Source organism: Gallinula chloropus (assembly GCF_964237585.1).
Source record: "Gallinula chloropus genome assembly, chromosome: 3".
Taxonomy (NCBI): domain Eukaryota; kingdom Metazoa; phylum Chordata; class Aves; order Gruiformes; family Rallidae; genus Gallinula; species Gallinula chloropus.
The window spans coordinates 4,617,699-4,635,427 of record NC_140087.1 but is presented as its reverse complement, the minus strand read 5'-3'; the positions used below and the strand labels follow the sequence as shown (position 1 = coordinate 4,635,427).

At 37.0% G+C, this 17,729-nt stretch overlaps 1 protein-coding gene across 3 annotated transcripts in view; it reads right to left on the bottom strand.

The window, feature by feature from the left end:
• Positions 1-17,729, bottom strand: part of TRDN (triadin) — a 232,991-nt gene that overhangs the window by 192,669 nt on the left and 22,593 nt on the right. For all 3 annotated transcript variants that reach the window (XM_084262483.1, XM_084262482.1, XM_084262484.1), the window contains exon 2: positions 1,661-1,870. In XM_084262483.1, coding sequence (XP_084118609.1) covers positions 1,661-1,865 — 205 coding nt within the window. In that variant the 5' untranslated portion in view covers positions 1,866-1,870. The remainder of the gene's footprint in view (positions 1-1,660; positions 1,871-17,729) is intronic.

The window sequence follows — 17,729 nt, the reverse complement described above, 5'->3', positions numbered from 1 at the left end:
TCAACACCTTTGGGATTTAAGCTCATTTAACCAATACAACATGAACATCATATTTCCATCTGCTTAGAAAGTTTCCTTCAGTCTCCAGCACGAATACATATTCTCATTGCTTAATACTACCCTAAGTTTATCGAACATGCATGACCTGACAGCTGGCTCAGGAATCATACAGTTCAGGAATTTTGCTTGAGTTATGCCCTGGTTCATTACTGCTCATTGAAAACATATTGAGAAATTGATTAATTGATTGATTGCTTGACTGACAAATTGCTTGACTGGAAAACTAAAAGCAAATTATGATGATTTCTCTCTCTCTGTTTACACCAACGTTGTAACATTGTGTTGTGTACAAAATCAAATCCCAGAATAGATTGTTCTGGGAGAATTGCTCAAAAAGAACTTTATGTTTTGATGTGACTTAAGCGAATTCCTTCTGAAAACAAAGACAAATGAGAAGCAGAAAATTTAGGAGAGGTTTGTGATACAATTTTTCCACATTTCAAGCTTCTACGTCATCCATTGATCCAGGATTGGTCGGTTTCTTTCAAGCTCTATGTCTCAAAAGCTTTTAAAGTAAATCTTGAGGTCAATATTGATATATAGCAGGACACAAATCTATGGATTTATCAGTAAACTAATAAAGTCTAGGAAATTAACTTTGAAACATCAACTCAATTTGTTTTGAATTAAAAGGCTGAAATCTGAATTTCAATTCCTAGTTAATTATTGTGACAGATGTGATAACTTTAGGTCTGGAGTTCTCATTTAAGAAAGGAAAGAACTCTAATAACATGTTTCTGCTTCACTTATATCTTTCCAGTCATTACAGCCTGGTTACTTCACAACAGCTTTGCTGCCACAGTGGCTTGCTGAACACTACGAACCCTTTACAAACAGGGATAGTTAATATTTTTTATTTCCATTTATATATCATTGACAGACACAAGGTGTAATATTCAAGCAGCAACAAGGTAATTTCTGTTCCCCATTCCTTTTTACCGATTCTTAACTATGACCACAGCCCTTGTACCACACACTTCATCTTCACCTTTGCTTTTGGTAACCACTATGTACCCCAAAACTTGCTCTTGCTGAGTCAGTTTGGCAGTTCTTAAACTCAGCTTAATTATTACCTTATTGAAGACAGGTGCATGACTTAGTTGATGTTGAGAATCTGGTCCTCTATGCTTATGGGTTTTGAAGATGAATTTAGGTTTAGCATGTTTAGAAATGATCTTTTGCATGTTTCTTATTGAACTGTGTAAACAGATGTCAGAAGACTCAGAGCAACTATGAAAGATTTTAAAATATATTTCAGAAAATGTGAATTAGTAATTTTATTTTTCTTGAAATAATTTTATATAGAAATTGCAAAACAGAAATGTGATTACACATGCTCATATACATACTAGATTAATGTCAGCGTACAGATTTTCCAGGATGAGGTTGGGCTTCACAAAATGGAGAGATTTAAAGATGTATGAAGCGTAAACAAATAAATTCTGACATTTCCCACAATCTCTTCTCTTGGTAAAGTCAGCAGAGACATAGTGCTGGCTCCAAGAAGGTGAGAAACATGCAAATTTACATAATACACACTTCTTAATAAATTTTTAAATTTTAATATACAAGATGTCAAACAGAATATGCTGAATTTTACCTGCAAAGGCTTTGTAATCCACCAAGTCAAACATTACAATAGCTACTGCTGACCAGGTAACAATCAGAGCAATAACAAGGATCCATGCTGCTGGTGAGCTGAATGTTGTCACGAGGTCTTCTGCAACTGATTTCTTTCCCACCTTCATGGATGATGAGGGAACGGATCCGTTCTTACCATCTATTATTGTTGTGGTTGTAGACATATGTCCTAGGCAGATATTCAAAGAAGAGGAAATAGAATGTAACACTTGGTGCCTAAAAATAATGATTTTTTTAAAAAAAAATCCTTCTGTGCTCAGAATATTTAAAATAAATGTAAATATTGCATTATTAGATACAGGTTCTTGTGCTTTCTGGAAGGATTTTTTCCTGAACTGGGGCCAGTTTTGGGAGCAGACATGGTGAAACAGTCACAACTGACCTTTTTGATTATAATATGACATTTTTTAGTCTGCCATGAATAGCTGCAGACCTAGGAGAGTGATTGATGAAAGCATAAAATAATATTACTCTCCAAAGGACTGTCTTGTTATGGGCTGCAGGCCAGGCTCTCAGGTGATGTGATGAAGTATATTTCCATTGACTGTAATGGAGCAAATGTGTCTACACCACTCACAGTTTGGCTGGACTCCTGCTGTCAAGGACAAGTAGCAGTGGCAATAGGAATGTGTGTACTCCATTTCATCTCACAGAAACACAAATAATTTACGTGTCCAGTATCCTTGTAAGATGCAAAGAGGTTGTAGCTGTTTTTTTTTGTGGCATTATTAATTTAATCAAATAATCTAAACCCCAAGAATTACAATGCCAAAGCAGACTTAATTCCATATAGCATAGGTTTGGTACTAGAAGGTGAGTATGTACATTGGCTAAGTGAGCAGCTGACACACATCAACTGCTTAATGGAAGGCAGGGGTTTAATCTCCTTTCTGGTATATTAAGAAATGTTAATTCTGGACATGAAACAAACCTATGATAACTGAAACCTGAAAACACTTGAAAATTTTCATATTAGTCTTCCTCACAAAAGAACATGATAACCTAAACAATCTTGGTTGGTATTTGTTTCCCAGTATAAGCAATAATAGCAAAAATATTCATAACTCCACACTCAACAACAGTAGAAAAGCAGAATACTTCCACTTAACTTAGTTTACAATATCTACTTGTGAGCTATTGTTAAAATATTAAAAGACACGTTACATTTGTTCCTGGTGTGGTCAATGATACCAACTCTCATAAGTTAACATCAGTGATTTCAGGGACCCTTGCTCATAGAGATCTGAAGTTTCAAGGAATAAGGTGATGCCTGATGCCTGGTTTGCTCATTCCTTTGCTTCTCTCACTGAGATAACCTGTCTGCTGTTACAGTTGATATGCTCTATAAAGCTGATAATTTTCTAGGATGACAGAGGTACACAAAGTGACAGACATGCTTTATACAAACATAAACAGATTTAGTTCCACTTCTCACAGAGAAAATTACAAATATGCCATTGGAAACTTTTCAGTGGAGCTAAAGTATAAGGCTGTTGAAGACTTTCAGGTATTTGCCACCACAAAATATATGTAGCCTCCATTTCAGAATCACTATACTGATATTCTTAAAGAAATAAATGAATAATTAAATCCTTGCTGTTACCCATAGGTATGTATACTAATCCCTTAAAAAAACCCCAACAAAATACCAAAGAAGATGGAATAACAAGTCTTCCAGTCCTCATGGTCATGACTACTGATTTTATGTCTTTTTCTGTAGAAAGTGAGAACAATACTCTAAAATGATACTGAAATGACCTTTATGTATCTCACGTACATCTGTAGAACAGGGAAGGACAATTTTGGTATCAGACGTTCCCTAACTCTTAACCTGTCGTATCTGTAGAGTGTTCAGATTCATACCCTGAATGATTATACATTTCTTCATTTATTATGTAGTGCACTGCATTTGTGTATAATTCCCTTAGTTCTACCTCCTAAGGCTGCTTCTGTACAAGCATCCTAACACTAATCAGAAAGGTACTCTGCTGAACAGCAGTGGTGTTGTATAAGCAGAACAAGATTGTCATATTATGGTTTTTTATTATTTATTTGAAATTTAGTCTTATTTATAGAATGTTTATTCTGCTTATGAATAATGTCTACCTACCAGGAGAGAACTTATGCTCTTTTTTTTTTTTCAGAGACATATTATAAAATTACCATTGCTTCCATTTCTCCAGACATAAATTTTGAATCAAACATTTCACAGCAGGAGGAAAAGTCTGCCAAGTAACAACTGGCAATAAAGATCCGTTTCCTAAAGTCAAATTCAAAATCAATAGCATTTTGTTATACTACTGCATACAAAATGCAAGTGATTTGTGCATACAACAGGTCATAAATGACACATTATGCATTTTTTCCCTTGGGGATATCAGCCAGAGTTTATGATGTGTAAGAGAGAATAGAAAAGTACTGTTGCATCTTGACAAATCTGATTAGTGTCACAGCATATCTCCAAGGACATACTAATGGCAGATATTTGCACAGTTATAATACAAGCAATTAAAACTCTGGGTGTGTATATAGATATAGACATATACATATAATTACCATTCAAAAGATCATTCCTCCAGGTCTGTTGCTATGTAAAAAATAATTTCTTTCCTATTCAGTTTACCTAACTTTTCAAACTCAAACTGCTATGTGCCTCTTTGGTAATGTAAAGAGATTCCCACAATTTATCAGTCTGAGCAGCACTGCAGAGACAAAACTCAGCATGCTAAGAAGTTTACCTATTGCATGTTTTTGCCTGTTGATGTAGCCAAGTCAGATTTCCTCTTAAAATCTCAGGCTGTTATACAATAAAATCAGCACAGTTACATTCACTGAAGTGGGAGTGATTTGCAGCCGGTGATGCAAATTTGCCTGAGACTCAAGATAAGAAAAATGCTGCTATGCTGCTAGAGATTCCCAATGCAGGTACTTGCTGTATGATTCAGGTGTCCAAGAAATGTCTCCAGTATTTATTGGTGCTTTATGGTATCAGAGACTTTGTCATAGGACTGTCAGGCACCATCTACAGGACAGTAATTTATGAAGTGACTGGAGGAGCCTAGAGAGGATGCCCTAAACAGCTGAAAACAGAAATTAGATTTTTATATCCCTAGATATTAATATAAACACAATTGGCTGGACTCCTGAAGAAGGCATTGTTTGCTGCTGCATTATCTCACGTGGGTTGGATTGTATATTAATACCACTGTAATTTCATTACTTCCAAAACAAGAGGCAATAACACCAAGATGATTGCACTCTCCCATGCAACCACTCTGTTACTGCAGAACCTGTGGTACTATCCTGATGCTTTTCTCTGCTTGGTCCCTGATTTGCAGTGCCTGGGCATTATGTGCATTTTTATCCATCTCCTATCAGTGATAACCTCCTCCTTAAGCCTACAGTGGTGCTATTTACTCAGACAGACTAGCTGAGAAAGAAGGTTTCTACACCGTTTTCCAGAAGGTTGCTGTGGACAGCAGAGCAATATTTCCATCCTTTCAGCCATTAGCCATTCTGTTTCTCAGAAAAATGCCAAAGTTAAGCAGAGCTTTTGCCCAAGAGGCCAGTGAGGCTTCAGGTGCCCAGTGGGAGAACGAGAAAAACAGGCATTTTTGGTGATTCCAAATCACCTGATGAAGCCTATCATTTTTTCACTCAGCAATAGGTTAAAATCAGATTCCTGAATGTCTCCAGACATCCCTGCTGCCCATATAATACAAGTTTTCTTTCCCAAGACAAATTTCACTGTCTGTATTACATCCAAGTGGAATCCAAGTCAGTTTACTTTAGTATACTGAGATGAACGGTGCAGTGGATCAGGAGATTCATGAGCAGATCAGTTGTCCCTGCTTTGAAGGAGGCAACATCTGTCATAGGAGTGGAGGGTGCAGCTGAAGGCTGTTACATTTTCAGCCATCCAATTTTAATCCACCACCACATGTCTGCTAGAGCCTCCTGGCACTTTGGGTTGTGATTGCTATTGATTTTCAATGAGGATGGGAACTTAAAAAAGTTATATATACATTTCTATAAAAAGATTACTCCGGGGATATATACCTCTGACTCCACATCACAATTTCTCATGCACACAGAACTACCCCATCAGGTCACAAATGTCACCTTCACATCAACAGATTGATTTGCTAAATTCCAGACAGCCGAAACTCTGAGATTGTTACTATTCCTCTGGTTTCAGAGTTGTCACTTAGGATACAATCTGAAGACCCACAGAGTCTCGTAAGTATAAATGAGCTTTGACAACTGGTGACAACTTTGAGGAGAACACTGTGCGACTTCCAGTGTCCAACGTGAGCTTGTAGTCCTGGCAGCTTAGATAAAATACCCTTTGTATTTGTGAGTTGAGCTTTCCATAAGGTATAATAAGCATAGGAGTCCATGATTAATGATGGACACTTAATTTTACAGTTCAGCAGCTATACCTTCTTCTACCCTAGAAGAAAAGCAAATCAAAACCCCTAAACCAAAGCAAAAAAAATGCCCCTGCTCCATTCAGACCCATTCAAATGTAAAATAGTAATTTTCTGTATTTATGTTATTACATAGTTATTTTACATATAACATTCCTCATTCTGCCAATAGCACAAAAATAAAAAGTAGTTAGAGTAAAATATTTAACGTGCGAGGCCTTTTTAAGGCTGAGGATATTAAAAGCAAAGGGCTAGTCATGCTACTGAAAAAAAGAGGTTGTTCTCTTTTAAATAATAATATTGTTGCTAGGGCAATTCAATCGGGATGAGAGAAGCCTCAGTGCAGCCTGCTCTAAACGAAAGAGCTGGTAGATTTTGACTTGTCTGTTCCACTCCCCCAAATGAACACTCCAATAAACAGACTATGGAGTATTCTGGATTCAGGTCATTAATGTCCCCTGTTCGACCTATTCCGTTTCACTTAGAATATTTAAATACCAATTAAGGGAGCAGAAGAGAGAAAGAATGACTGAAGAAATCCACACTGTAAGTTAAGCACCCGCCTGAGCCTCAGGCTTTAACCAGGTGATTGACCTTATCAATCCACCACTGTTGTGATCAGCCAGGCAGGAGTCTAAGCCTGTGATAAGGAGGGTACCACAGGGAGAAAAAGACAAGGGATTAGAACCCTTCATTGAAGGACTGGGCAATGGAGATACAATAATCTGCTGCATTTTTTCAGGCCCAGGACATCACCCTTTGTGTATTTACAGGCCTCTGCTGCTGTCACAATAATCACCCTTTTTCCCATGCAGGGAAAATGCTTTCTACCCCAGGAAAAGACTATATGTGTGTCTGTTATTCAGGTGGTACTTACACCTGACTCCTCTTTTGATCTCTCTTCTATGGTTTCTGCATCCTTGTCTTATAAAATTGGAAAGCAAACGATAGAATTTCCAGTGTGGTTATGAGTTAGTAGCTTGCAATAAAATGTCAGTAACAATATTCTTTCCTGAAGTGGTCTAATGCCTTTTGTCTAAAATTCTTTTGCCTCATCATAAGCGTGTAGCCAATTTCCTAGCACTTCCAGAGGCACAGGGAGTTGAAAAATCTTCAGTGGTTTCATGCTTTTTCCTTCATACATCTATGTGGGGATGTAATGGTGAGCAGAAAGGAGAGACATTCAAAACCCACAGTACACAGCTGAACAGAGAGCCTCCACCATCCACTAATATGGATCATGTTTTCTATTGGATTTACAGGGTAATACAGAGGTAAGATTCTTCCCACCTCTGATAAGCAGATGAAAACAGGGAAAAACAACTTAAATAGCTCCTCTCTCTCACCGTTATCTGCAACAGACTAGAATAGAGCAGTGACCTACAATTCAAATGTGTGGCAGGCACCTAGTTTAGGTCTTCTGAGTATGAAGGAGCTTCTACAACTTGTTGAGCAGAACTGTGACTGTTTTAAGAGAAGCTGATTCATTTAGATCTGCAGCATAAATCTTCTCTTGAGATGGCTGACATTCCAAGATTTCTTTTATATCATACTACATTCCTGGATGTATGAATCAATGAATGTGATTGGAATATAACAGGGAATAATATATATAAAAAGGAGCTTCACAACTCATACCTGAATTTACAGACTTCCAAATTCAGCAGAGTATTGAAGTGTTGTAATACAATTAATCTAATTAAAGGAAAGAGAAAAACCTCTCAACACATATTGTGTATATGTTAAAAGGTAGTTTTTCTGCAGGCTAAAGGCTTAGAAAGCTGGGACTGGGACTGTGTGTGAGGGAACGTTTGCAGATTTATTGGTGACTGATAGTTATAAAATGTAATATTCTTTATGAAATGTGGAAAATGGAGATTATTCAGAAAGCGATTCCACATGACAAAAGAAATAGAATAGAGATTATGGAATATGGAGAGGATGGTGCATGAAAATTAACTGAACAATTGCCTTCAGAAAAGGCACTTCTAATTACATATGGTGCTGTGTACTTTTTTAATTTCCTTTTCTGTTGTTATATCTGTATCGGTTTTATTTTTGATCAATAGACAGCATCTGATAATTCAAAGAAGTAAATTGTATTAATCCCTTCCATTCATTCTCCAAGAAATTATGTACACCGATCTTCTGATCTCATCAATTTCAATAAGAAGTTTGTAGAATAAAAGATACATCCTAACAAGGCATTTCATTATCCAGTTCAAAGAAAATCTGTACTTAATTCAGTATCAGTAAACAATACTATTAGCAGTACCTACTAATAGACACTGAGGTGAAAACTAGAAGTTATTAACATCGTATTATAAGTTATGTTGTATTTTTTTGTGTTTTAATAATGACTGTTCCTTAGGAGTACACTGTCATGTGATATATATATATATATATAAAAAGCAAATGAAGAATCTCTGAAGAAAATGATTTAATACTAATTAGAAAATTTCCATAACTCTGTGAATAGAAAAATACTTTTCAGTGATATATGGTGAGATTATGATAAGGACCGACCAACTGCATGAAAGTAAAAAGGACTTTTGAATACAAAGACATAATTTCTCACTTGGGAACTTCCTTATTTCACACCCTTGAATGCTGATCAAGTATTCCCTGGCAGGGCAGGGGTTAATCCCTGAACTTCTAGTTTCTCCTCAGTGAGTGGCTGCTGCGGAAGACAAGTTGGATCAATCCTCTGACATGTTGGATGTTCTCGTGTTCTTGCTGACCTTATTTTCATTAAATAATACCAAATAAATATCAAAGTCTAAGAAAAATCCATTTTAACAATCTTTTGCACCTCTTACTGCTCCTCCATTGCTCCTTATTTGCAATGTTACTGGTTTGGGAACAGGATCTGTTCCCTTTAAGAACCTGCTGCTCACATCCTACTTGGAGTCATAATTCTTCCATCGTGCTATTACAACCATTTCCAGGTCAGCCTCTTGTGAAGATTATGATGATTCTAAATGGGAGGGAGCAGCAAGAGAAAATTAACTTTTAGGACACAAATCTACTATTTTTATGCAAATGCCCTTTATAATAAAAAGGAGAATATAAAATGTATAGGAGGATTTTTTTTCCACATGGAACTATTTTTCAAAACCTGCTGTGAAGTGCTAGTGACACTAAAGAAAAGAAATATGGAAAACTCAGGAACTAAGCTCCAATGTTTTTAAATAAGTTTCTTACTATATTTTGCTCTTTCTTTTATAATGCATAGTATAACTGGTATAAATCACATTTTGAAATAATTAATCAACCAAAGCACTGGAGCACTTTATCATACTCCACAAATACCGAATCAAAATACTTCCAAACTCCACATTCCCCATCTAGCTGCAATCATTTGAATGCATGTATCTGATCTTATTTTCTCTGAGAACAGCTACAATGTTTACTTTAAAGATATTTATGTGTAGATAAAAGGCCAGTTGTATCTCATGAAACAAGTTAGCACATGTGGCTAACTCCTTGCAATGCAGATTCAAATGCTGGACTTGGACCATTGCTGTACACAAGAAGTCAGAATCCCTTGAAGGTAACCTGGTCTTACCTCCTACAGCAGCTATCCTGATTAAGAGGAGAAATCAAAGTAGTGTGAAATAAGGATGGTTTGTCTAAAAAAGGCTCAGAGCATGGAATGAGAATGTAGGAAAAGAGGTCTTCTACAGTCAGGAAATTCAGTGTGATTTAGCAAGAAGGGTAACTAAGAAAAAAAGTTCTTCAGGCGATTTTGAGATGGATTAAAGATATATAACTGAGCAAAGGTGTCTTAGCTCCAGACAGATTGCCCCTGCTGAGGAGAGAGGGAATGAACATCTCAACAGACATGTCCTTCCAACAAACAAAACAAAGCCTTAATGCTAGCAAACTGGATGGGCAACATCTGCATTTTGAGGAATGCATCATTGGGTCCTGTTGGAGGAATACTAATACTGTCTGTTACTTGTTCTGGAATAGACCGAGGTATGAACTGTAGTATTAGATAAATTACACACAAATAAGAGGGATTCTACAGATGTCTTGAAGCAACCTCAGGAAGGGAAGAGGAAACCAGCTTCAGTCAGACCCCAATTGCATTGAATTCTAAAATACTATCAGCAGTTAAAATACATTAATTCCCTCTCAACTGACATACTTCTGACCTTAGATTCAGAAAGCCCAGTTAGGTCAGCACATGTCTTCAGGACTTAGAATCCCACAGCCCATTCAAAACTTATGAGTCCTGAAGCACTTGAAAAGTTAAACTTTAGGAATTTGGAGCCAAATTTTGATCTTTACATGTTTGAATTTGATAACTTAGTAGAGCATTGATCAATAATTCAAATTAAGTGGAGGAAAATATGTCCAATGTTCCTATGCCAGGAAATTTAAATTGCTTTTAAAGAACCTTATGCCTACATTACCTTTAGCCTTCTGTCAGTGTGTGGTTGTTTCTTGTGTGCATATGTATTTCAAAGAGCTTTTCCATTATTCTGGTTGTTCATGTACAATAGACACAGTAGGGATTACTGATTAGTTAGTAGTTAAAAGATCTTCTATGTTGTTGAGCCTACTGAAATAGCCTTATATGACAGACTGTATTGTGAGACTCTCTGCAATACTTCATACCTGAAATGAGTTTAGAAAGCAAAGTAAGCAAAGCCCCAAGGACCAGGTTAAAAAGAAAAGGTTTTATTGGGAAAATTTATAGATAATTTTACTTACAGCTGTATCTGTTTGTATAGTAATTTCTTTAGAATTTAGAATTTAACAATAATCAACACAGAATAAATCATTTTTATGATACCAAAACTGTAGGACGTACAGTTGATAAAAAAAAGAAAAGTGCACTTTTTAAAAGAGTGACGAAGCATGGCAAAGGGATACTGAGCTGCTCTCTTTCCAAAAGGCAGTACACTTCATCTTTGCATGATCTGTATGCTAATTATTTAAATTTTTCTCTTTGAAATAACTCTTCAGCTTAATATGGGTTTTTTCAAAATTATTTTTTTCAGAAAGAAATGCTGAGATTTTTTCAAGAATCAGATGTTTCATTTCTAGCTTCTCAGTATGTAGATGAGATAAGGGTGCAACTGAATTCTGAACAATACTAAACAATGAGCACCCTGAAAAATCTGTTATTTTTCTGGTTCCACACATGAATTTTTTTATTGATCAACAGTAATACTTTCTCTTTGGAAACAAATTGGTGCTCTAAAACAGTGAAAAGTTTTACCTACCTGTTAATCTTAGAAATCTGACATTTTTAAAAGAGATGCCAAAGGGATATTTAGACATACTTTTGAGTTGATATAAGCTGAGAGGTACATCTTATCTTTTAAAATGTCAAAATGAACGTTGGAAGAAAATGGTTTCCATTTATCTTTAAATAGCATGAAAACTTCTGCAGCAAGAGCACTGTATGCATTCCCTTTGTTATTTGTTTTTGGAAACTCAACTACACATCCCTGCAAACTTCAGAGGGGATTACAGAAAAAAAAAACCCTCAACTTTTATTTTATTCTTGGAAAAAAAAAGCCTGTTCCCATCTGTAAAATAATAATTGCCATAATAAATATTGAAAGTCACTAGTATAAACAGTAAGTTAGAAAAGTCTTCACTCCAGGGAAGTATATAGGCATGAGAAAACCCTCTAAAGAAAATTCCAGATCCCTGCTTCCTCTTGTGGAACTACAATTTTCTCTCACATAAGTGTATTGGAATCATTAATAAGATCATTTGCTTGTATTCATTTATTCCAAGCTAACCTGACTGGATGTAGGAACAACTTCATATGTCTTAATGGACTGGTATTTGCAGTCTCTGAAAATGGAAGTAGCTCAATATACTCTCTAGAACTTACAGTAAAAGCAATGTCTCACATTGCAGGTCTGCCAAGTCTTCCATATGGAACCATTCAGTCATTACAGTGCTCAGATATGGAGATCACCACATGCATACAGTTTGACTATATATATGCATAAGTCATATTGAAAAGACCTGATCCCCAACTGTCTTACCAGAGACAGAAGAAAAAGGCATTTATATTTGATGAGAATACAGAAATTCCTATGTTAAAGAATTACATAGTAAAAAAAAAATCATATATTGAGAAGACTTTGCTACAAAGTGGAGAGAAAAAATTCCTCATCTGACAAAAAGGGAAATCTAAAATAAGTGCTCATGGCAAGTCAGTCGTGTGTGTCACTGATATATTTCATCTGTAAATGACAATTTACTATGAAACTATTACAGGTCGTGCTATCTGGGAGAGAGAAAACTGAAAGAAATCTACTGAAGAAAACTGTGATGTGGTTTGCAGAACAGCGTAACCAATTTCACGAGAGGCCGTAGTTAGCCATAGTAAACTGGAACAGATGAAAAAAGGTCTATCTTCTGTCAGGCAGTTATTTTCTAATAAATATGAGAGTACTCTATCCATATACTTACAGAATAGTCGACCACATAGGCACGTAAAATACTAGGGAAACAAGTTTTTCTGAAGCTTACTTTGACACTCACAGGGCTACCAAAATATACCCCAAATACTTTATGATATACTATTTGTATTCAGTGTGTGTTTCTATAAGAAAAGAATTCTAGACAGGAGTGGCAGTCACGATAGAAATGGCTCCTCTGGAAATTTTGTTCTGTTTTTTCTTCTTTTTTGGTCTGAAATAATCCTTTGGAAAATATCCCTTCAGTTTTAGGGCACAAGAGGGCTCTTGAACTGAAACTAAGGAACAGAATTCGTTGTCAGCTAAAAGTTAATGGTGTGTTAAATGATTTTCTTTTTGCAATACCGATTCTAAAAATGGTAATCTGAAGTTTAAGTTTAACCTTGATAGACTGAATTAATATTATCATTCACCCCGATCTTTATTTGGAAATAGGTGTGATCTCTACGTGCAGCTGAGACATGTCGGATACGCTGTCACTGTGAGGACAGTTGGTCTTTGTTGAGGGCACATATTCACAATACATCTGTCATCTAAAATGTGTTCTGAGATTCTCAAAGCTGGGAAATCTTTACCCTCTCTTACAAAGGTTTCATAGAATCATAGAATCATAGAATGGTCTGGGTTGGAAGGGACCCCAAGGATCATAGAGCTCCAACCCCCCTGCCACAGGCAGGGACACCAACCTCCAGGCCTGGAGCTACACAAGGCTGCCCAGGGCCCCATCCAACCTGGCCTTGAACACCTCCAGGGACGGGGAATCCACTACCTCTCTGGGCAGCCTGTTCCAGCCCCTCACCACTCTCTCTGTAAAGAACTTCCCCCTAATATCTAATCTAAACCTTCCCTCCTTTAGCTTTAGTCCATTCCCCCTTGTCCTGCCATTATCTGCTCTTTTAACAAGTTGAATCCCCTCCTGCCTATAAGCTCCCTTCAGGGACTGGGAGGCTGCAATGAGGTCCCCCCGCAGCCTTCTCTTCTCCAGGCTGAACAAGCCCAGTTCCCTCAGCCTCTCTTTGTAGGGCAGGTGCTCCAGCCCTCTAATCATCCTTGTGGCTCCTCTGAACCCTCTCCAACAGTTCCACATCCTTCTTGTATTGGGGGCCCCAGCTCTGGACACAGGACTCCAGATGGGGCCTCACGAGGGCAGAGTAGAGAGGGACAATCCCCTCCCTGTCCCTGCTGGCCACTCCTCTCCTTTATTGGAAGCTTGCAAGAGATACATTTGAGAAGTAAATTTTAGTTTAGATGAGAATTAAATAATCTGGAGAAAATGTTGTACATTTGAGACTGTGGAGACCCATTCTAAATAACAAAATCTTTGATGAAGAAAAAAAAGTCCCTGTGTCCTCCCTTACTTACCATTGTTCCTGAACTAGCTGCAACCACTAGGCCGTGTCTTAATCCATTTCATTCTGGATTTTACACTGGCCAAGTTTGTGAAAAACCTGTCAGATCAAGGTTGATGAGAAATGTTCACTACATGGTGTTCACAGACAGGTGCAGAGTCTTAGGAATCTTTTTCTCCCTTTGCAGATATTTTTATGATATCTCATCTACACACTGAAAAGAAAGAAAACCAAGAAGATCTGAAGGTTACCCAAGAAAAAACAAACACTTCGACAATCATATCCATTCTCTGTATCCTTCCTCCTTAAATCAATCAACAGCTGTCAGCAGAACAAGGACATGACCAGATTTTAGAAATTGTTAGTGATACTGGATTTATACCCACAATTAACAACAAATGAGACTATAAGGGAGTCTGTCTTTTACCCATACCTGAGCCCAAGGACTTCTAGTATTGCTAATTTTCACACTACTCCATTCTGAACAAACAAACCCAGAAGAGTTGCTCAAGACCCCAGTGAATAGCCTTACAGATTGGTTTAGGGAATCTTGTTTCTAACTGGGAATCAGTTTTACAAACCTTCCTCATTGAATTTTGTCTATTATAAGGGACCATAGATTGACCTGCAATTTAAATCTTCCTGTCACAACTCTTCAGATCTCTGCAGAGCAAATGAGATAAAATAATAAAGACCTCAACTGACCAAACAGGTAGTAGATTCATAGTGGTTTCTAATTTATTCCAGTAATAAATGTCAAGAAGTGGTCACCCAGCTACTTTATTTAGCTCCAGAAATGGAGTCATTTTCTATCATAACCCCTAGAAATATTCTTCAGTAGGTGGTGAGATATCTATGTGGCATATAAAATGAAACTCAAAATTATAGTCTGGATTAAATGTATACACAAGTCAGTACAGTTCCACGCCTCTCTACTGTTACTGGTCTGAAGAAACCCCGGAATTCAAATTCAGCATTTAAGGGTTTACTTGCAAAACTGAATGCAAGGGAAACAACACTTTGAAGTGTGCACTTAAAAAGACTATTTGTCTAATTTCCACACTACAACTGAACTTCCTATTTCTACATCATGTCATTTAAGTTCTATCTTAGCCATGGAAATATGCATGGAATATATCAAGAAGTGCAAAGTTATTAAAGTAAATATTTTTCCTATGTCTTTGGGATGGATATTTTCTTTGCTTAGTCTTTTCTTGAGTATAATAATGACATTATACAACTTTTGTAATTTAGAGAGAGAATTGGCAGAATTATCAACCAATTAAAGTAGTTTAAGATTTTCCTGTATCCTAAAATGATGCTAATTTTTTCCCACCCGGCAGAGTAAATCTAAATCCCGAATGGATGGGTTTTTTCATTCTGTACTAATGGTTTCCACATAAAGCAATAATGACATAATTTTAATGTGACATTTTTTTCACTAAGCACAAAATTGCCAATGCTCTCCCAGAACATATTCCTAATGTTGTGAATATATCTATTTTTCAGTATTTACTGGACCATGAGAATAAAAATGGCTTTTTCCATACCTTGTTGAACATGTAAAGGTTTATCCATAAAAAAGCCATAATAGCAGAATCATAGAATGGTTTGGGCTGGAAAGGACCTTAAAGAACACCAAGTTCCAAACCCTCTGCCATGGGCAGGGATACCTCTCACTAGATCAGGCTGCTCAAGATCCCTTCCAACCTGGCTTTGAACACTTCCAGGGAGGGGGCATCCGCCACCTCCCTGGGCAACCTGTTCCAGTGCCTCACTACCTTCACAGTGAAGAATTTCTTCCTAATATCCAATCTAAATATACCCCCTTCCAATTTAAAACCATTCCCTCTCATCCTATCACTACATGCCCTTCTAAAAAGTCCCTCCTCAGCTTCCTCACAGGCCCTCTTCAGGTACTGAAAAGCCACTATAAGACATGAGGGGAAATGTTTTGCTATAGGATTCAGGCCCTAGAAAGGAAAAGAGGATCTTGATCAGTGGTTTAATTGTTAAGTGACTCAGAGAAGTGGCATCTTAATCTTGAAAATTATTCAGATGAAAGATTTACTTGTAGGCTAACAGTGCTTTAAACTTATTCAGTGGCAGATAAGATAAAAATCTTCACTGAATTCAAAGATATCTAAACCAGAAAATGATTTATTTTTAATATCTATCTATATAGAGGATGTCTAAAATATCTCTTTATCCTACTTACATTAAGCTTCTAAGCATAAAACCCAAAACAGGGAAAATGCATTAATGATAAGCCTGTGTTTTCCTACTACCCATTAAATAAAAATAATGTCTACTGAGACACATATTTGTGAAATTATTTTAACAATGCAAGATTAAAAATTTTAGAAAACAAATTCAAACTACATATTCTTATGCAGAACATAAAATAGTGCAAAATGATCATTAATTTTAATTCACTCACATCTTTTTAATCTGCATTCTCATAGAAATGGAACAAAACTGCTGAAATACCTCTGAGTTGCCCTTTCTGGGCATGTCTCTGCCCTATTCATGGATTGGGCATCCATTTACTTACATTTCTGGAATGTGAATCTTTCTGAAGTTCATAGCCTCTCTCAATTCCTGTGTCTGCATTAAAACATTAGACACTGACACAAAACAAGGTTCAACCTTATTTGGTCATGGAAGACTAATTAACATCTAAGTGGATTCCAGCAGAGCAGCACTCAAATCTCAGTGATACATCTCAGAACAGAGGAAAACCTTTGCACATTTTTCTGGCATAATCAGTCCAAAAAGCATTCATAATGCTAAAGTCTTGCTCATGCAGTTCAAAAGTTTTTATTTTGAGTTAAAAAAAAAAAAAAAAGCCAAAGCCTCCATCTCCTCTTATTGCTAACAGGAACAGAAAGTGAGCTACACCAGGGAAAAATTTTGACCTGGCTGGAATGATAGTTTCCTTGTTTCCTCCCATGGATTCTAAAACAAACAGTCTTTAGCATCTGCTGTAAACATGCACAAACTCATTGCAAAACCATTCAGCTCTCATTCACAAGCTGTAACACCTCCCCACCATTCTCTGTAATAGCAGATCTGAGTAGTAGGAGCTCCAGTATTCCTAGCCCACAGTAACAGCAGGTGCTGCAAAGTTTCCACCAAGCCTGCACTTCGGACGCCTGCAGGACCTCTGCAACATTCCTGGCATCTCACACCAACCTTTGTCTTTTGTGCCTTACTCCCTGACTCTCATGGTGAGAGGAGAAGAATGAAGTTGCATACCTATGCCTCAAGTTCAGCCACGCTGCCTGAAAAGAGTATTTATGTGTATTTGTCCTGATTTCATCCCACACTCATTCAGTAGAAAAATCCCTTTGTTCTATATCAATGAAATAGAGACAGCAGCTGAAGCCTGCTGTGGCTTTCCAGGCTGCCTGTGTTGGATTCACAGATCTTTTAGTGATGCTCAAAAATGTCCATGTAAACACAAAGTTTTCCTGTTTGCTAAACCTTCTCATAGTAATATTCAAAATGCACAAATCTCTTTTGGGTATTTTTTATCAATCTTCAAATCTGGATTTATTTGCCTCTTATCTTCTACCATTTATCTTTCTCTCCTGTTCACACTATTTTCATTTGAAAGAAAGGAAGTGATGGAGCAATTATATGAAGAGCAAAGGCCATACAGGAAGTCTAAAGGGAGACAGACCTCTACCTTGTGAAATGTTTAAGTCAAATGTATCACAGGCTTCCTCGGAGGGTGGTTCATGCTCTTCTATCATGCCATGTATGTATGACTCTTTCAAGCCACATATATG